General features: G+C 41.8%; 1 protein-coding gene across 2 annotated transcripts in view; it reads right to left on the bottom strand.

The window, feature by feature from the left end:
- Positions 1 to 21,957, bottom strand: part of TGFBR2 (transforming growth factor beta receptor 2) — an 89,380-nt gene that overhangs the window by 59,660 nt on the left and 7,763 nt on the right. The window contains exon 1 of one of the 2 annotated variants that reach the window (XM_047099657.1): positions 20,553 to 20,708. The exons of the other annotated variant lie outside the window; for it this stretch is intronic. Coding sequence (XP_046955613.1) covers positions 20,553 to 20,652 — 100 coding nt within the window. The 5' untranslated portion in view covers positions 20,653 to 20,708. Of the gene's footprint in view, positions 1 to 20,552; positions 20,709 to 21,957 lie in introns of those variants that run through there. 2 annotated transcript variants of the gene reach the window in all.

Consider the following 21,957-nt stretch of genomic DNA (forward strand, 5'->3'; position numbering starts at 1 on the left):
TGGTGTGTGTGTGTGTGTGTGTGTGTGTGTGTGCCTGTGTGTGTGCGTGTGTGTTCCCTCCCTTTTTGACTTGTTCAGTGGAGGAAGTTAGCTTTGAAGGTTTGGGTTTCTTTATTTTTTTTTTTTCTTTAGCCTTTTTGGCTAAAATGAGTCGAATTGTTCACTATGGATTGTTTCAGGGAAACTGCATAAACCAATGTAGGAACTTGTATTCACCAAACAAATAAATGAAGGGATTAAGCTATGTTTCAAAGGGATTAATCCACTAGGGCATTTTACATTGAAAACTTGACTGTACCTTTAAAGGAGGATTTTAAAATTCTGATTTACAGGGAGATTTTTAAAAGCCATATATAGACTAAAACAAGTTGCAGCTGAATGGAAAAGTAATTGGCATTTTCTAGTGACAAACATAAAATAACTGAGCTAGAGTTTGATTGCAAACTTCTCAACTGAACACTCCCCAACCCCTATACTTCCAAATAGCTCCCAATATGCACACTCTGTTTTCTTGCTTAGCCCTGAATTTCTTGGATCACTGAGGATGAAGTGCAGCTTGAGTTCTCCGAAAACACTTGCTGCATTTGCTTTTGGGGGGGGGGCGGGTATATGTCCCAGAATCAGGCCACATATCAGGTGACAAAACCCACACATTTTAAATGACTCTCGCAGATGGAAATATCTATATTACTGCCAAAGGCAGTATTTCCGAATACTAGAATTTTTGCCACAGAGAGCTGAAAAACTCTTAGCTCTCTCAATCATCTTCTTTAATGTTTAACAGGGATTTAGTAGAAAAACAGCCCCCAGAAAGCTGGGCAGGGGTGAGCAGTTGGCAACAAATGCCACTGTCCACACATGGCAATTTTAGTTTACCATTGAGAAAGCTGATTTTCACAGTGTGTTTATCTGGCAAAATCTTAACTCTACAGACTTTGAAATGAGCCAACACCAGGAGAATGCAGGGGCTGGGGTTGAGGAAAAGAGGAAACCAGTTGAATAAATTAAGCCACAACAATGCAAATGGGATACTATACCAAGTGAAGGAGTACAATTTGACACCGTTTCACATACTGTCAAAATAACTATTCTGCTGGGAAATGCTTTAAAGTTAGTTGGTGCTTTATGTAAAGTAATAGTAACTGAGAAAACAATTCTCCCTCAGTTGATGTGACTTGGATGGTATACCGTGACAACAAGCAAAAGCACCCAGAGATTATTGCAAATAAATATGATTAACTCTCTTGGTGACAGTCAAAACAGCATTGGTAAATAGCCTGGCAGAGGCACCATAATGAGCACACGATTTATGGAGTGCTATAGCATTCCAACTCAACTCAAATAATTACCAGAAAAATTAGCCGACATAAGCAAACATGCATTACCTATCTGCTTTGTGAGCGGATATTAAAGCCTTATGGGGGCGCCTGGGTGGCTCAGTTGGTTAAGTGTCCGACTTCGGCTCAGGTCATGATCTCACGGTTTGTGAGTTCGAGCCCCGTGTCGGGCTCGGTGCTGACAGCTCAGAGCCTGGAGCCTGCTTCGAATTCTGGGTCTCCCTCTCTGTCTCTTTGCCCCTCCCCCACTCATTCTCTGTCTCTCTCTCTCCTTCAAAAATAAATAAACATTAAAAAAAATTTTTAAAAAGAACTCTTATGGAAAGGGTGGACATTATGAGACATAACCCTTTCTTTTCAAGATGCTTACAGTCCTGTAGGGAACCAAAAAAAAAAAAAAACAAACAAACAAACAGTACTTGTATGATTTTTATCAAAAAAACTTTGGAAATGGAAAGGCTCTTCAGTTTTGTGAAGTATGTGAAAATACTGGTCAAAGCAGATGATTCAGAGGCTCATGCTCTGGAAAAGGGCTGGAAATACGATAGCACTCAGGTGAAGTACTTCTTTAAGGGGTGAGGTTCGAGATGCTTGGTTTCTGACACCCAAATAAGCTGGGAGTAGACCAGACTGAGACACATTAAAGCGGGGATTGCATGAGCCACAGAGAGTCCACAGATGTGTTCTGTTTGGCCTAAACTATTTTCTTTTTAAAATGTGAACCAAGCGAGGCTCTTAGGTAGCTCAGTAGGTTAAGTGTCTGACTCTTGATTTCAGCTCAGGTTGTGATCTCATGGTTCACGGGTTCAAGTCCATGCTGTGCTTGACAGCGTGGAGCCTGCCTGGTATTCTCTCTCTCCCTCTTTCTCTGTCCCTTCCTCACTCTCTGTCTCTCTCAAAAGAAACAAATAAACATAAAAAAAAATGTGAACCAAGTTTTCTTTTAAAAAAAAATTTTTTTTAACGTTTATTTATTTTTGAGACAGAGAGAGACAGAGCATAAACGGGGGAGGGTCAGAGAGAGGGAGACACAGAATCTGAAACAGGCTCCAGGCTCTGAGCTGTCAGCACAGAGCCCGACGCGGGGCTCGAACCCTCAGACCGCGAGATCATGACCTGAGCCGAAGTCGGCCGCTTAACCGACTGAGCCACCCAGGCGCCCCCCAGGTTTTCAAATTAGGGTATTTCACATGAAAAGCTGGCTTTCCAACTCCAACTAAGACAATTAAAAGATGGCGTGCCTGGGTGGCTCAGCCGGTTGAACATCCTACTCTTGATTTGAGCTCAGGTCATGATCCCAGGGTCATGGGATCGAGCCCCCACATCCAGCTCAGCACTGAGCATGGAGGCTGCTTAAGAGTCTCTCTCTTGCTCTCCACCTCTGCTCCTCTCCCTCACTTGTTCTCTCTCAAATAAATAAAATGAAAAACAAAAAAGAAAATTAAAAAGATGTGGCAACAGCAGACCTACAGAGTTGCCATGACAATAGTCAGACGTTAGCTAGCGAGGGGTGGTAGGCCCTTGAGGTGGTTCGAGTACCCACTGGCTGGCTTGCCATTCACCGCTGCTCCCTCATGACTCCTACCCCCTGCCCGGCCCCTGCGGCCACCTGAAGCTTTACCATTAATGATTTTTTTTAACATATCTGTTCAACTCTCTATTCCAACATTAGAGGTTTAACTGGAACGCCAAAAACTCACGTATAACTCTCTAATATGGTAATTTTCCAATATGTATTTGATTCACTAACGTGGACACTCACGTTTCAAGAAAAGGAAAATGTTCTACTTTAGAAATCAGAACTGTATGGGAGAATAATAATACTAGTTATTTCTACACCATTTATTGAACGCAGACCAAACGCCTAGTCCAGTACCAAGAGTGAGGATTATTTCGTTTGCTCATCACAACCACCATGGCATTTTGTCATCACCATTTCACAGATGGGGAAATTAAGGGTCAAAGAGGTGAGATGACTATTCAAGGTCAATGAGACACAGCTAATGAGAAACAAAGCCACAAGTCACATGAAAACCCTCAGCCTCCCTGACACTAGCAGTGTGACAGATGTCCCCATTTGTAAAGGTTCCTGAGAAGCACTTAACAGTCCCTCCAGCAGAAGGCAAAGATACTGAGTGTGGCCAGAAGTAGTAGAGGGGGGTCATGTAGGGCCAGGGGAGCAGCACGTTTCTTAGAAAAGAGCTTTGGTTCTTTGTAATTCCTTTGCTTATTTTAGGAGACATATAGAATCACAGTCAGCTTGTGAAGTCCAAGGATTTTAAGGTCAAAGACTTCAGAGTTCAGGATCTGCCACTACTAAGGCTGTAGGACCAAGGCAAGCCACTTCTTGAAACCCCCTTCTCTTGATCAATGAAATGGTACTCTCTAGGGTCAGGATGAAGTGAAAACATGCTTGAAGTACATGAGAAAATCATCTGGACAATAAAAAGTGCCACACAAGCACTCTGGTTAGAAAAGTAACACGGCATGCAAACACTCCCTCACAAACGAAAATTACAGGAAAGGCACAAGATAATTAAAAGTCTGGTAAATCTATGCCTCCTCATCACCAGAATGCAGCAGTCTGATGACCTCTACAAAATATTTCAGGAAATTTGAGCGAATAGACAAATTGAAATACGGTAACTTTTTGTTACCAACGACCTGGAGCCAAAGCTTTCAAAGAGATCTAACGGAATCAATCACTGTTTGATAACAAAGCTCCCAAGAGTGCTTTGGATCTTTAAACACCCTTCTAGAACCAAACCATCTGGTTTTAAAATACCGTTCAGAACCAGCTTAGGTCTGGCAACTAGGTAGTAACTGGAGGATCGAGTTCGATTTTCAAATCCTCTGCTGACCCTTGCACCACATTCAACATGAAGAGCTGATCTGCCTTGGCTTTGAGGCACTTCGTGTGTCATTTGGCAACATGCTAATAATATTAGTGAATTTGACGGGCAGCCGTGGGGAGGCAACGAGGCGCCTTAAGATTATGGAATTCTAAAATGTTGAAATGAAGTTATGTTTGGCCTTCTTTCTCAAGGAAAAACCCAGCACAATGTGATTCACAGCTGATGAGGAACATGGAGAGGAATATAAGCAACCATTTTCCTAGATTTGTAACTATCTATCTAGTTAAGAAGCGTTCTGTGCCATTCAGATACACGGAAAGCAATATTCCTTAATCTCTTTTCCTCGAAGCCGTCTCCTCATGTAAAAATTAATTATGTGACATTGCTGTACAGTTTCCCCTCGAGGAGAATTCACGCTGGGAGTAGAAGCGGGTTGCAGCAGAGAAGACGCTGAACTAACTGTGTGCCTGGCTTTGCGTTCTTGGCCAACTACCCGACCACACTGTGCCCATCCTCTGACCGGTCAAATAGGTGGGCTGAACACGACGATCTTTAAGTCCCTTTCGTTTTGGAAAACACCCACAGTTCAACCCCCAAGAGTCAAGAAACCTGAATAATTCAGGTGTGCCCCAGCACTGACCTGGCAGTCCTGGTTAAGCAGAATGAGATGCTATGTTTCAGCTTATAAGAAAAAACGGCTTCAGAACTATCAAGCGGTGTGATTTCAGTTTTGCTGTCTCCGCTCCTTGAGAAACCACACTCTCTGCAACTTTGGGAGGTCCACATCCCCCATTAATACTCGGGCTTAACCCCGATCACTGAAGCTGATCCATCTTGCGGGAACAAACATTTGTGCATCCCGAGGTTAGAAGGAAGGAAAATTATGTCAGATGACAAAGGATCACTTTCCATTCAGCCAGTGTAGGCATTTCCTCTAATTTTATGGGGGATGTGGAGGAAATTCTGGCTTACAGCACAGACATTCACTCTAACCATTTAAAAAAAAACAACCTTCAGCATTAGAAACATGTCTGTTTACTCTGAATCCATTTCTGGGCTCAGCTTGAATGATAAGTAATAATAACATGTATAATTGTACAAAAACATCCCATTACTTGATCTATGCCTTGACTGTGTCTGGCAAGTGGCTATGAGAGATTAGATTATCGCTTCCATTTTACAGAAGACGGAGCTGTTTAGGTAGCTTGCTGAGGCTGGCAGGCAGTAGGATATCAGCATCATGAGGTCAGGGACTATCATCTGTCTTGTTCCAAGAGGGACAGCCTCGGCCCAGGGTCTGTCACAGAACAGGGCTCAATAAATGTCGAAGTAAAAGGCAAAATTCAAAACCAAGCTCCTTCTACTAGGCCATCTATTTGAGGCTGAATTTTCCCTCAAGTGAAAATTAAGGCAAAGAAAGATGGTCGATTTTAAGAAAATGAAAGTAACAACCAGTTCTGGTACAGTTTCAGCATGATGTTTAAAACTGTGACCCACTCGTAAAAGATTCTGGGGAGGCTTTTCATTGACTAGCAGCTGCCAAACTACCTTCGACTAGTTGGCACGAGAAAACTAAAGGGTGCGTTCGGATTCACTTTGGTTTCTAAGAGAACAACAAACGCTTTGAAGCCTCCCTTCATATTTTTCAAGGAGAGGAAGTGAAATAAAAAAAAAAAAGAAAGAAAGAAACACGTTTTAAGCACTGGGAAGCCTTCAAGGAGGGACATCACAGGGCAGGAAATTTGAAATGAATTCTGAGAATCTGCTCTTGAACCGAGCAACTCTGTCACTTTCTCGCAATACAGTTGGATGAGAACGTGTGGGGAGGGTTTATGCCTTTCCTGGGTATTCCTCACCCTTGTCATTAATGCCATTCACAGTAAACAGCATACAGGGCTCTCGTAAGGTAAGTAGCTGTGATCTGTATGATGCGGTCCTCCGACAGGTAAAAAGCCAACTGCCCTCCACGCTGTAACAAGCCCACTGCAGTTGGTAAGAAGAGAGAACAGCCATTTACCAGAGGATATTGTTTTCACTGTTGTCAACGGGCTGTGGCAGAGTCAAGATAGATCCCAGCGGTCATTTCAGTACAGAAAATGAGAACCACACCCACAGTCCTTGAGGGCTCTTCCCACTGAGTACTGGAATACAGTGGGCTCCTTCCATCTATGGGGACGGCCATATTTGCATACGGCAATAACATTTACTGCTAAGGGCTAAGGGTGGAATAAGTAACTTCAACTTTGAAATGTTCTGAATTGTCTTTGACTGGGAGATCAAATTACGACACCTTTTAGTTCTTTAGAAGACTTTTTGTGCCAACTCCCATAGGCAGCTAACTTCTGCACCTTGGATTTGCCCTCGCCCGCCCCCCAACGCAAATAATCTTATTCATTAAACCTAACTAGTGCTGGAAACTACCTAATGGAGTGAGCGGCAAGATGTGTAAAATGCTGCATGGCCCCAGTGGTGACCGAGAAAGCACATTTTGACTACATTTCACCGACTCTCAACCATTTCAGTCTAATCTTTTTACCAACACCAATGGGGTTGTGGACTGGCTTCCCTTCTTGAGGAGTCCAATGTAAAAATGTGTGTCTATAAATGTAAAAAAAAAAAAGAGAGAGAGAGAGAGAGAAAGAGAGACCAGCAAAGATGAGAGACCACGGGGAAACCGAGAGGGTGTGAAGAGGTAACAAGCACGCTCTGGTTTTAGGGCATTTGGACATACTATTCCCTCCACCTAGAACATTCTGAAGATAGATGCCTTTTTCAGATAGGAATATGGTAGCCCTTTTCTAAAATTACACTCAGCCATCAGCCTCTGCTCCTTACTCTGCACTTATTATCCCAACATATTAGTAAAATCCTGTTTCTAGCTGGAGCATAATGGTCTTTGTTTAGTTCACTGCTGTCCTCTAGAATCTTCGACGCTGCCCGGCACGTAGTAGCTGGCATGCAATAAACACTTGTTTCCACTTTTCCATTTCTCTCCATCCTGCAACACCAAGTTTCACATCCCTTCCTTAGGTTCCCGGAGAAAAGTTCTACTGTTTCTGACAAATTCCTCTTATTTGTTAAAAAGTAAATTAATGCATATTTGTAGCTGTTGGACAAGGAATAAAGATACACTCACAGAGGAAATAAGACAATAGAAAAAAAAAAAATTGGCATGTTGAACCCAGAACCCAGGTGTAGAGAGTGTGAATCGTCTGTGCAGTGCCTGAAACAATAAAAAATAAAAAGCTCAAGATTTCAATAATCAAAGTTAGCAGTATAAAGAAGTTAGTTCAGAGGTCAAGAGAGTTTCCTTTCTGGGAAGAGCTCGTTCATGAAGGTAGAGGACCACGGGGCACCCAAGACAAGATGCTCTTGTCAAGGCACGTTGTTCTGAAGTCGAGGGCTCAGTCTGGAGCTGTGCTGTGTAATATGGTGGCCAGAAGTCCACGCGGCTTTCTAAATTTAAATAACTAAACTAACACACGTAAATAACTGAAGTTAAATAAAATCATATATTCACTTTCAAGTAGCACTAGCCATCTTCAAGTGCTTCGTAGCCACATATCGCCAGGATAGATCCAGAACATTTTCATCACAGCATAAAGTTCTATTGGACAAACACTGACCTGAAGAAATCTGAACAGACCTGGGCTCCTCAGCTTCCAGGGAGCTCTGAAATCAGAAGCTACAAGGGACATGGAAGGAGAAGTAGGGCAGAGCCAGAAAAGAAGTCCCATGGGGAAGAGACTGGCTTGGACGTTGTTTGTAATTAACGGTCCACCCTTTTTTTTTTTTTTTTAAGCTTATTTATTTTGAGAGAGAAAGAGAGAGAGAGAGAGAGAACACACGGGAGAGGGAGAGAGAGAATCCCAAGCAGGCTCTGCTTTATCAGTGCAGAGCCCAATGCGGGGCTCGAACTCAGTAACTGTGAGATCATGACCTGAGTGGAAACAGGAGTCGGATGCTTAACCAATGGAGCTACCCAGGTGCCCCAACATTCCATCCCGACTTCTTAAGGGATGTGTTATATATGAAATGATTGGCTATCTGTAGTATTACTGCTGAGGTAGGGACAGGAGACAATTAGGGACAGGGACTAGATCTCCTCAGTAAACCCATAAGCCATGAGTGGCAGCAACAGAAGGTCCCAGAAGTGAGAAAAATGGACCAAACTAGGTTTGCAACAAGCTGAAACCTGTAGAGGCTCAAGTCAGCTGGCACGACCTCTCAAAATGCAAATCCCTGTGCCTAAGATAAAAGACTGTTTAAAAAAAAAAAAAAGTGAGGCTCATCTGACTCCTAAGGTATCAAGTAATTCTTATTAAGCCCCATTTCAATGACTGAAACATAATGCAGAGCCGAGGCGCACAGATTGAGTTTCCAGTCAAAGCCTACATAAGCCTAAAGCAAGGAAATTAACATTTTAGAAAAAATACTGGCTTCTTTTCCAAGGTTTTTTGGAGGGTTTAAGTCACGGCATGCCAAGTAAGGCTGAGTTTCTAGAAGAACGTAGCAGATAGGTGACCTATGGCAGAGAGAATTTATTCACAGGGGAAAATCCCAATGCCCTCAGGGAAAGCCACCTTGCTAGACTCTTCTGATGGAAGCTAAATCTAATTAAAAGCATTCCTCCAGGGCAAGTTTTCTCCTTGGAGATTTCTACCTGCCTCTTTAACTTCTCTTTATCCAGTATTTCCAGGAGGAGTTTGAATGTTTCATAATCCCTACCGCTCCACAGGCATTGACGTTAAGCATATTTTTTTCTCCGACAAAATAATACTATTTTTATAGCCCTTTTAAGATTAAAACTAAAAACACAGATGATAAAAGAGGCCCCAGCTGGATCTTCCTAGAACAAAGTATTATAATTAAAGCATACTACACTAAAGAGTATTTTCGTAAACAATAGAATATCATATATCCAAGACAGAAACAGCCTACAATTCCAAAGTACAGGACTGTAAAGGTATAAATAATGTAATCTGCCTATGATTATAGGTGCTAAGAAATTATCTGATTGTGCTTCATCAGAGGACTTGAAGGGAATGAGGATTTTAAGGATATTCTATAACTGTTCTGTCCATGATGGAAGCCAATAGCCACAGGCGGTCATTTACATTTAAGTGTAACTGAGATAAAATAATATTTAAAACCCAGTTCCTTAGCTGCACCGGCCACATTTGAAGGCACAGGTGGCTAATGGTTAGCACAGTGGAGAGCACAGACATTAGACACTGTCACCACTGCAGAAAGTTCCAGCAAACAAGTGCTTGCTCTCTAAGAGGGCTATACAATTTGTCCCAATGTTGTCATGGTGACTATGAAGTAAAAAGCTCCCTAAATACCACATTTCTGAGCTATTGGCATCATTCTCCACTCTAGTAAATTCCTTGCAGTGGTTTATATACGTTGTCCAATCAATCCAACCTCCCTAGTCTCAAGCCCATTAAAATGGCATTAGATATAATAAAAGTATTCCATTGAGGCTCTACCCAACTGAAACTCTAAATTCTTCAGATTTCTAAAAGTATGAGGCATATGTTTGAGACACTTGGGGTGTGAACACGTCAGGAAAGCATCTATAAGTGAGGTCTGGCAAAAGAAAGTGCCCCCTTGGAATTAATGAATTTGTGCCCCTGTTTGGTTTGTTCATACCTCATTCCAGAAGAGTCGGCAGACTACTTTGTATGGAGTGAGATCAGCACAGAACCTAAAGATGAGGTGGAGACAGTAGAGGTTCTGCGATGCTTAAGAGTTTCCGCCTATATCTTCTGAGGTCCAACGAAAGAACTGTTCTTTTTTTTTTAATTTTTTTTTCAACGTTTATCTATTTTTGGGACAGAGAGAGACAGAGCATGAACGGGGGAGGGGCAGAGAGAGAGGGAGACACAGAATCGGAAACAGGCTCCAGGCTCTGAGCCATCAGCCCAGAGCCCGACGCGGGGCTCGAACTCACAGACCGCGAGATCGTAACCTGGCTGAAGTCGGACGCTTAACCGACTGCGCCACCCAGGCGCCCCAGAACTGTTCTTTTCTTTAAAAAAACCATTAAGTGCCGGTGATGACACCCTAACCCTGATGTGGGATCAGAATCCAGAAGGGTGCAGGTGCTGACCAGGTGCACAGGCAGGTTGGGATGGGTTCTGCTGCCCTCTGCTAGCTGCAGAGGCATCAGAGGAAAAGAGAAGAAAGGCATTCACAGCCTTCCATCACAAACGTCTGGCCTGGGGATGGTTCGATTACGTCCCTGCTTACAATCTGCCAGTGACTCGGAGAATTAAGCCCAACTACATGGCCTGGCGTTTAAGGCCCCGATGATCTGAGTATCTTTCTGCTGAAGGTCTTATCAGAACCCCTATGATATGTTCACCCTTTCTTCCTTCTCCACCCCCAGCGTGTCCGCCTCCGCATATCATCTACCATCCCCAACGTGGTCTGCCCAGGCCTCAGAGAGAGGGCAGTGCCTCTGCCAGCAGCTGGAAAGGAACTCAGAGAATGGCCTCTCCAAGGACACCTGGCATCTGACACCTTCCCCAAGGAGAGGCCCAACTCAGTGAGTGTGCCGACTGTCCGCTCTGGAGGGTGGAGTCGCTCGGGAGAACCGGAAGAGTCCTGGGTGTGGTTGCTGGGTATACACTGCAATCAGGCATCCCCCCCGCTTCCCTTGGTTCCCTTGAAGCAGGTGCACGGATACAACCACTGAGGAGGGCCCAGCGCTCCGATTCCTTCGGCCTTGGTTTTTAACCACCTGTACTGTGAGACAGGCTTTTGGATGGGTGTGTGTTTAACCCCACTCTGCAGTAAAGTAAAGGGATTTTGATTCTCCCCTCATTCTCCAACAAAGCCTTGCCCTTATTTGTTAATACTGGATTTAGAGTCAGGAGTCATAAATGGTACTACTTTGTTACGGGACATTAAGTGAACGCCTCGACTTCTCTGTGCAAATTCTCCATTTGTAGAAATCAGTCTGTCTCAACCTGGGTTCCACAACAGAATCATCGGGGGATCTTTTAAAACAATTATCGATGCTCGGGCCCTCCACCAGGGCGAATGCATCAGAACTTCAGGCGTTTGGCTCAGGCACTGGGATTATTTTAAAAGCTCCCCATATGATTCTAATGTGCAGCCGGAAGTAAAAAAAGTAAATACAGCTCAGGAAAGGATTTATTGTGTATGGAGTGAAGAGCTAAACAGGAACAAGCTCAGGGGTTAGAGATAGGGAGCAAGGCAGTCTGCGAGAGAGGAGGGTCCGCCTGCAAATCATGCCTCGCAACTTGGCCTGGCTGCGGGGAAAGTCGCAAACTGCATTATTAACAGAACATTTTTATCAACGTACACGGGTTGGGTCAAACCCAACCCAAGTGATTTTCTTATGTGACTCAAACTCCAGTAATGTTTTGGGATAGGGCAGGGATCGTAAACATAATCGGTCCCAAGGCATTTGGTTGCTGTTGTACAAATTCTCCCTTGGAAGGTCACTTTTATTTATTTTTTGTTTTTCTTTTTTTAATGTCTATTTATTTGTTTTGAGAGAGAGAGAGAGAGAGCGCATGAGAGGGGGAGAGAGGGAATTGTAAGCAGGCTCCACACTGTCAGCACAGAGCCCCACGCCCGGCTTAAACTCACAAACCGTGAGATTGTGATCTGAGCCAAAATCAAGAGTCAGACCCTCAATCAACTGAGTCATCCGAGCCAAATGAGCCAGGCACCCCTGGAAGGTCATTTTAGGTTAATTTTTTAGTAGGGATTTTACATATTCCTATGTTTTTAAAGGGTGGAAATCCTTGGTCAATCACCAAGGGCATGAGTTTGAAGAGAGATCTGTTTGAAGACCTAAGGGGCAGGTTTCCTGAGAAAGCTGAATTTCTAAAGGGCTTTGACTCCACAAGGCAAAATGAATAATGACTTCAAAAAGTCCAACATAAGAAAGTGTTATCTCCTTTCAGATGCACTACCAAAGGAGTTAACAAGATAAATAGCTCCTAGATCAGAGTTCGAGGTTGTGGACAAGTTTTTCCTTCAGATAATCACAAAGCTAAATAGATAGAACACCCAAAAAATTAAGTTTTAAGTCAATATAGTCCTACAGCTTAACTTCTCTTCCTTGTCTCTGTGGTATATTTTCTTTCTTATTCCATCTAACAGATATATACTGAGTATTATCTTACCAGATCTGAAGAAGGATCACCTCCGAGATGTTCAAAATTTGAATATTCTTCTAAATACAGTTACATCTGCCTTAACAGGAATCGGTATGCACAAATTACCATTTTTAAAAGGATTATATAATAGGTAGTATTCTAGAAGATCTACCATGAAATCCCTTTTAAACAAGAAGTACATGAAAAGTAACACTGAAATCCATTCTAATTTGAAGAAGATCTGATTCTAATATAAATTCATGAACCCAGTCATTACTTAAGGAAGATCATCTTTTCTAGGAAATTTTCCCAGAGATGGAAAGATCAGAATAATCCTTCGTCCCAAGTCCACTGGAAAAAAAAAAAGAAGAATGGTAGAAAAGAAGAGAAAGAAGCCCATACTATAGTGTGGGAGCTGATTTGATTTGTTTCCTTAACCAAAATTAAGTAAAACGACATCATGACTCAACTTCTCTTTTTATGTTGTGGGGGAAATGACATTTCTAGAACAAACTGCAGGCAAGCAGGAGTGTCCGTTAGCTTTGTGTAGCTCGCAAGCTGAGTGCAGTTTCTGCCAATCAAGGTCATTCTTTACCATATCCTTTGAAAATGTCAGTCGAATAAGTCGGCTTTGCTACTCCTCAAGATGGAAGCTACTGTATACAAAAGTAATTTATTTTTTTCCTTTTATTTATATATTTATTTATTTAAATAGTTTATTGTCAAGTTGGCTCACATACAGCGTATACAGTGTGCTCTTGGTTTTAGGGTACAAAAGTAATTTAGGATTTCCAGTAATACTGGATGCCTGTGTTTCTTGTGTTCTGCCAGTCAAAACAATCTTGTTCTTCTCCATATCTTTACTCAGACATTCATCTCTATGAAGTTCTGGGAAAGGAAGCCAAGGACAATACTTGACCTCTATGCCTATATGGTGAAGACACACCCTTCCTGTGTGATTATGGGAAGCATCCCGAAACTCTGAAGACGAGCACAACTACAAGACTGTGGCAAAGCCATAGTCTTTTATAAATGGCGACATGTGCCTACTGGCAATGGTGATATAACCCTCGGGAAGGCAGACCGCATGGTATTTAAGAGAAAAACTGCCCTACAGGAAAAGGAGAACGAGAAAAATAACTCATTATACAGCTTCAGCTCTAGGAAGACCGGTGACAAAACCCTCAAAGAAGTGTATCTTGAAGGAGGGTATTCGCCAGTCCCAAATATGGTTTCCAATTTTTGAAGCAAAGAACAAGGCTTCTGAGGTCAATCCTATGATCCCGTCTTCCTCAATTTGGCTACTGAAATATAAAAACATGACAGGACCATAACATTTGTCTCACATTTTCTTAAAAATTAAGCAGCCAGGGGTACGATGACTAAAAGATGGTAAAATGACAAAAACACACACTTGAGATGCTTTACAATGCCTTAGATGGTTTCATCTTTCTGGGCTTCCATTTCCATATTACTGGTAAAACAGGGTAATTATACCCACTCAGAGGGTCGTTTCCAAAATGAAATATGATATCCAGGTGAAACTCTTTTACAGATAATAAAGCACTCTATTAACATAAGGGATTATTTAAAAATTGTTATAACCAGACATGGTCAACATGTTTTCTTCAAAGTTATCGGACTAGACTCTTTTCCCCACTGGTACTCTTTCCCCCTAAGTCTCAGAACTCATAAAGTTATTCAAATCACTGCTCGTTTCTGTTTTCCTGACACTAGTTTTTTATCTGCCTGGACAAGCTGGCAAATGACTATTTTTACGATGTTTGTTGTGCTTTTCATCTTCATTTAACAGCTATTTGAACAACAAAAGACATTTTACGTGTTTCCAAGAGATATGCACCAGGGAGGGCTGTGGGCAGAAATGTTCACTACAATCAGGACGTTCTACCACAGCCCTGGTCACTGCTGATAAAGGGCACACGAGTGGCTTTCAACCAGCACAATCATCAGCTCCTCACTCTGATCCCTTCATTTTCCCCTAACTTCAAAGACACTTCAATTCAGAGAGCACGAGTGCCAAGGTGGGCTCTATGGTCACTTTGTGTAACAGGAGAAGTAGATTTAAGATCAGGGACACAGGATCAATCAGACATTCAGGGGCTCCCTCTAAATACTCCTTTATTATTATTATTATTATTATTATTAACTGACGTATACTCAACATACAATATTGTATTCGTTTCAGGTGTACAACACAGTGATTTGACAATTATATACATTATCAAATGCTCACCGTAACTCACTTTCACATACGTTTTATTAAAGTACTGATTGTAATCAAAACAGTACTTTGTATCAGAGCTCACAGTGAAGATTCCCTTCCCAGAACTTAAAGATGAATTACAGAACTCTCTATGAAAAGAGAGAGAGAAGAAGAAAACTGTTTTGATTAGCAGAAGATGACTAACAGAGGCATCTAACATTTAGTCAATTGCTTTTAAGAGGACTTATACCTTGAGGAGTAACAAAGCCAGTGAGCTCTGAACAGAGTTAACTGTAGCTCCAACAGTTATCCAACAAGTAAATATGAAACTATTAGGAAACTAGATTCCTTCCTTGGCCCTGAAGATAAGTATTTCATTAATAAACTGGTAACAGGAGACGCTCTGAGTTTGACAAAATGCTTTGCACAGTGCTGCATAACCGATTATATAATTGCCACAGACATCCTCACCAACTTCATCGTCAAAATCTTGAAAGATAAAAGGTTTTCAGCAGTTTTGAAAGCTAACCAACATCCATCAAATTAAAACCATTTCCTGTAAGTGCGACGGAATATTAAGACATAAAATTCTTATTTCATCTCCCTTTCTCCCTAGATAGAACAGAAAGGGCATTGCTAGCCACGCCTAATGTTACGAACTCATGGGTAGCTCCAAAATTTCCCTGGAGGAGGGGGGTCTATGGGTGACAATCCAGCTGGAAGAGAGCTAGGGGCCATGTCTACAGCCTTTCCAGAAGGTGCAGCCAGGAGTCATCTTTGCAATATGGGATGTCCTCCCTTGGGCAGGTGAAGGGTGTTTCGGACACTCTCCATTGCACTAAGACTCCTTCATTCAACTGTCCCTTCCCCAACTATCCCAATGGCAGGAGATAACCCACAATTCATAAAAATGAAAGGCAGGAGTGCAAAAATAAATAAATAAATAAAAACCTGTCCTGAGTCTGATGGTATTATGATTTCCTTTATGACTTTTTCTGGCTTCTATAGTCACAACACGTTGGGCCCTCTACAAAAGATTCACACACAAGAGGATAAATGAACCAAAGGCGGTCTGTGACGGACAGAAAAACAACAGGCTGTAACACCCACAGACTATAGCTCCCCCAAGTTCACAGAAGCTAAAGACCGAAGACAGGGGATCCTCCACTGCAAAGAGCAACTTACACGCGTCAGATGGTTTAAAATTTCCCACAAGCCCAAGGTGCCCTCAAGGTGGCAATAAATGACAAGACCACTGATGACACACTTGGTGGTGAAAGGGTAAACAGTCTAGAAAAAAATATTTAAATTTATATAAAAAAATATCTATAGTTAATATTATAGATATAGATCTATCCATCCCATCTTGGATTTATAAGCAGTTTCCCTGGTCTTTAAAAGTAATAAATTCTAAACAGCAACTACCTTTCAGTGAGAATACACACTGAGTGCCAGGAAAAATCAGACAGAAGGTTCTCCCTCAAAGAATTTTCATTCATTCTAATAAGGGGCACATAATACAGCCAAGAGTAGCTTGGCCACCAAAGCCACCTGAGTGTGGAAGCCAGGCCTGTTAGAGAGGCTGCAAAGAGGAGAAAGAAAGGAGATCTGATAGGATAATAAACTGAAAACCCAACAGAGGGAGTGGCATTTGGTCAGGCATTATTTCAGCATGGTGGAGGTGTTGTAGGACGTGGGTAGAGAATGGGAAAACGCGGGGGAGCAGAACAGTCAAACATAGAAAATCTAAAAGCAAAAGGCTGTGTGAGGAGACCCAGTCTGAATGGAACCAGGGTCCATAGCATGCTTGAGAGAAGAAGGGGAAACGGGGGAGAGGACTGGCCTCATTCACACACGCAATCATCAAACCCATCCTGTGAGTCTTAGGAACCATCAGTGAGTCTTAGGAACCAGGGATACTGATGCAGCGCCTGACCTCAAACAGAAAGCAAGGGCCATGTAATCAATCCCCGAGATCGACAGAGAAGATCCATGGAAGGCTTTCTAGCAGGGGTCAGCTGTTCAAAATGAAGTCTGGGGAGAAGATTTAACTGATGGCCGTGTATATTTATTAAAGAGAAAAGGGACAGAGGGTGTCCATGGGCAGAAACCACTGAGCTTCTTACAGACGGCAGAAGGTAAGAGTTCAGATTTTCATTATGGTAGCATGATTTAAGAGCAAATATGAAAGCAAATGGTTATGCATTTCATGTAATTAGGTTCCTGTTGTAAATAAACATCTGCTTAAGAGATTCGAGGTATTAAGATTTACAGTTATTCTGCTGAATAAGTTGACATTTGATATAAAAGGCAGCAACACGAGATACAAGTTTCAATGGAAAGTTTTTTCAGTTTTTTGTTTATTTTGGTTTTTGCCAAATACAGTTAAATTGTCAAGAAGAAGAAAAAAGTCAGAAGATAAAGCTATTTGAAAAAAATAAGATCAGGAAGAGGTATGAGAATTGGTTGTTGTTGTAACTGCTAGTGACCCAAAATTCTTAAAGATGAAAGTAACCAAGGTGCAAAAAACCTGCCTTATGGTAAATAAAATACAGACACCAATCACAGAAAAAGCCCATGGTGGTGCTTAGAACATCTAAAATAAATGTTGATGGATTCAAGAAAAATTTAGTGAGTTCTCACTCAGCATCAACCAAGTAAGTTTCTCAAGGCAAAAGAATTTTTTTTTAATGTTGAAGAGGAAAACCATGTCCCGAAAAACCGGGCATTTATTCATTACTTTACTGGGTACATACTTTATATACAGCACAGTGCTACCCACTTTCAGAAATGCCAAGGTATGATAGCTCTTAATTAAGGCCTACAAATGTCAAGGTAGTCTGTGATTAAAAGCCTAATGAGTAAACGTGATAAATGCCATGAGTTCAGCAGAGAAATGGATCCCTGGGATCTTGGTTGTTGGTCAATGGTAGAGCCATGGAAGACACTTTGGGTAAACAGGGTGAAACTGACTCAGTAATTGACCTGAAGCGCTGTCAGAGCACTCACACCTGCTAGCCTCCCAGCATTAATTACAAACGGTTTAAAGGGGGCCTTGTAGCTAGGGAGGACTCAAAACACCCTCCGAAAACCAGGAGCTACTACTCCCCTGGAATCCTTCTCCTCCTCAGTGGCAGAAGCAAGTCTGATCTGATCTCCCAAAATCACTGTAAATCCTTTGACTCCTCTGTGCAAAATGCTTTAATGCTACCGGAGCAGGACTTCTCAAGTACGTACATGAATCACCCCGGGATCTTGTTAAAATGCAGATTCTGGACCACCCGTTGAGTAGCCAGGTATTAGAACATCTTCAGTTGCTGTTATCAGGGGATGATGTAAAAGCAATGTTTTGGTGTCAGAATGCTTGAGCTCAAGATCTGAACCTCAACCTGTATTATAACACATGAAAAGTAGATGTTAAATGAGGTTCGTGAAGGGGTGAGCAACTAGGACAAGCAGGGCTTGCTGGAGGTGATGGAAAACAGAAAACAGCAAAAAAGGAAAAGACTGGTTGGCCTGTGGCTCCTTGCAGTAAATAAACAGGTGATAAGAGGCAATAAAAATTATATGATTAATTATAATAGAAATGATAAGAATAAGAGAGTGCTCAGGATGGGCTGAGACTGTTAGAAAGTATTTTACAACAATAGGATTTAAGGGATTCCACAATGTGACCGTGGGGTCTTTTTTTCCTTTTCACATATTTGAGGTCAAATTTTATCAACATTTTCCCCCAATCCTATGGGTTTTGGGGAACAACATATAAAAGTGAGATGTAGTAATAAGATAGTCATTCAAAGGAATAGTTAGAAGATTCCTCTTTTGTGCTAACTGGTGTCTGCAGACACTACAAAAATGCAATTACGGGGCTCATAGCTACTCTTCTGCCTAAAAAAAGCAGTCTGCAATCTGCCAATCTGTAGCAAATTCTGTCTTTTCTGAGACTATGTTAAGAAAAGTGGTAGAGAAATCTTTGAAAGGCAGGAGAAGACTAAATATATTCAGACGAGTTTCCTTTCTCTTCCCCAAAAACCCATAGAAGCTCCTTTAGGACATTCTTTTCCTAGACACAGCAAAGCATTTCATAATTCTCTTCCTCAGGAAAAGCCTTCCCAGACATTGTAACCAATTCAGGGGAAAGGGGGAATGAGAACGCCATAATTAACCAAAGAGAAATGGTATTACCACCAAAACCAAGTAAGTCTTTTCTTCAGCAAGGAAGAAGTGCTAGGTTCAAGTAAACATGCTATTTAGTCAGGGTGTATGCTCAGGCACCTGTACCAAGAAATTTTCAAAATAACTATGGTTTCTTTTTCTTTTTTCAAGAGTAGTCATCTCCAACAAACTCCAAGTGGATGTTTATCTGTCAGTTCTGACCTGTCATGACTTTTGAGTTTTCTGCTTAGATTAGTTAAGGGTTATGTTTTCTAAGTCAGTTTCAATGATTTCCTCCACTAAGCTACAAAATGAAACATTTCAAAACAGAAAAAAACTGGAAATATCATCTAGTCCAATTCTTGCCACTGTATGTAGAAAAAAATTAGACCTAGTGGGGCCGAGGGACTTAGGCAAGTCACCCGGACACCTTGGTTGTCATAACACACTTTAGTCTTCCTCAGCTGTCTCCCAGGCAGAATCTTCACTCAAACTAACGGTCAGATCTGGGTTTCATTCAAGATCAAGGTTCTGTGATAATTACATATTTACAATTTCTTTTCTACTTGGCATGGGGCCTCCAAACTAGGGAAATGATGAAGGGTTTAGCTAAGCCTGGAGGGGGGGGGGAAGTTTGGGTTTGGTGATGTAACAATGCAGACTTCAGTCTCTGTTTGTATGGGGGTGGGGGTGGGGAAGGAGGCACTTCTATTTACTTTTTAGGCCAAAAAGCAAACCCTACCATTAAGCATAGAGTTGGATCTTGTGAAGCTTTTAAATTTCAGGGCATTTTTTAAGGCAAAGAATACAAAAATTAAAAATAGAAATTTAGGTATGAAAGCAAATATTTAGGATTTAAAATGGCATCTTACAAGTTACAAATTTTAAAAAGCTACAAATACCACAAACATGAAATTAAAAAAAAAAGTTTTTATTAACTGACATACCTTTGAAATATTTTTGCTACCTTTTTTGATTGCATATTCTTTGATCACCTCTTCCAATGATATTTTACAATATTCTCTATAGAGATAATAGAAAAATAATTCAGGGGTGCCTGGCTGGCTCAGTTGGTTAAGCATGACCTTTGGCTCAGGTCATGATCTCACGGTTCAGCAGTTTGAGCCCTGCCTCGGGCTCTGTGCTGACAGCTTAGAGCCTGGAGCCTGCTTAGGGTTCTGTGCCTCCCACTGTCTCTACTCCTTCCCTGCTCATGCTTTGTCTCTTTCTCTCTCACACAAATAAACATTAAAAAGAAAGAAAGAAAGAACTCAATCTTTGCTCTAGACCTGTTGATCAGAATTTGTAATTTTTTAAAAAATATTTAAACTTATTTATTTTGAGAGAGAGAGAGAGAGAGAGAAAAAGCAAAAGCAGGGGAGGGACAGAGAGAGAGAGAAAGAGAGAGAGAATTCCAAGCAGGCTCTGCACTGTCAGTGCGGAGGCTGACACAGGGCTTGAACTCATGAACCACAAGATCATGACCTGAGCCGAAACCAAGAGTTGGACACTTAACAGACTGAGCCACCCAGGAGCCCCTGTAATTTATTGTTTAATAGCTTGGAAAAAGTTTATTTCAGCTTCATAAGTCATTTTAAGTGATATCCTATAAATATTTGAATTGCCTCTAAATTTGGGAAAACCTCCATCAAGTTTCTTTTATACGTGAGCTGTGATATTTAGGGCACCGCAAGATTTCTTAAATATTCTTCAACTTGATGACACTCGCTAACCACATTGCCAGTCCCCCTTCCAGAGCCAGAAATGGGCCTATACCAAGGATAAGCCTTGCAAGTTACATCCCACCTTGGTATACCATATATATTCCCTACATACTTACACATCCTTGAATTCCCCCCAGTCCTTCCAAATAAAGGGCCGGTTTTGCTCCTTGATGACATAAATACTCCACAATGCATCAATGGATGTATAGATTTCATTTTCCTACTGAGGTCACAAGACAGGCATGATGTCTGATTACTTGGCGTATGAATCAAACACTATTTTATTTAGCTAAAGAGATTAAATGGGATAATAAATGAAAAACACTAAAGCATTAGAAAAATATTGGATATAATCATTATTTTTCTCAGCCTCTATGTCCCCCCCCCCCCCCCCCCGCTACAGTAGAGAAACTACTTACGTCAATTTAGGCAGCCTCGCCTTCGGATAGTATGTGATGTAACAACTGGGAAGCCAGGTGTCTACACCAAACCATCTTGGTTCCGATCCCAGCATAATCATTTGCTACCCAGGCAGACTTCGCTAAGTTTCCCAAACTCCGGAGGACTTACAATGAGCATTATAAAATCTACCACATAGAGTTGTTTTGAAGGTTAACTAATAGAGGGGCGCCTGGGTGGCTCAGTCGGTCGAGCGTCCCACTTTGGCTCAGGTCAGGACCTCACAGTTTGTGGGTTTGAGCCCCGCATCGGGCTCTGTGCTGACAGCTCAGAGTCTGGAGCTTCTTTCTTCATATTCTGTATCTCCTCTCTCTCTGCTCTTCCCCAACTCGTGCTCTGTCTCTCTCTCTTCCGCTCTCAAAAATAAATAAACATTAAAAAAATTTTTTGAAGGTTAATAGAGATGTGATGCTCAGCATGATCCAGGAAGTAGCAAGATCTCAAGAAGCGAGCTACACACATTATTGGGAAACCTGTTCACGAAGGTTCCTGAATAAAGCTTCCTGGAGAGAGAGAACTTCCTCACTCACAGGGAGCATGAGGCCCATTCGATATCCCTGTGTAGAAAAGTTTCACAGAGTTTTCGGATGGCCAGTCGTATCCACAAACAGCCGAGTGAGTTTCCTCCCAAGTCAGTGAATTCTCCGTAACGATTTACAGCTTTCTCAGATAAGACTTGCTGTGGCCTATGCTCTAAGTATGTACCAGACTTCGTATTCTCCTTCGAAACGTTCCTGTTTGTTCTGCCAACTCCCCGGCTCCCCAACATGCATAGTTTGGGCAATCTATACCTTTGACAGGGTCAGAAGGGCTTCTTCCTTCTTAGCACTGTTCTACTGTTCTTGTTTTCCTTACAGAGGCTTGAGAGGGCCACGGATACTCATGTAAAAATATTTACAGTAGTGGAAGAAAACATCTAGATAAGTCTCACCCTGCCCTAGTGTTCCCAACACATGGAGGAAATGCAACTAGGCATTGGGAAATCTTTAAAAAAAAAAAATGTATACGTGAAATAGCACACAGAACAAGTCAAATGAATAGAACTAAAGTTTCCTTCAAGAA

This window comes from Lynx rufus, unplaced genomic scaffold, assembly GCF_022079265.1.
Source record: "Lynx rufus isolate CCGP_SWC_20201006 ecotype Redwood Valley unplaced genomic scaffold, mLynRuf1.p SCAF_5, whole genome shotgun sequence".
In the NCBI taxonomy this organism is placed as follows: domain Eukaryota; kingdom Metazoa; phylum Chordata; class Mammalia; order Carnivora; family Felidae; genus Lynx; species Lynx rufus.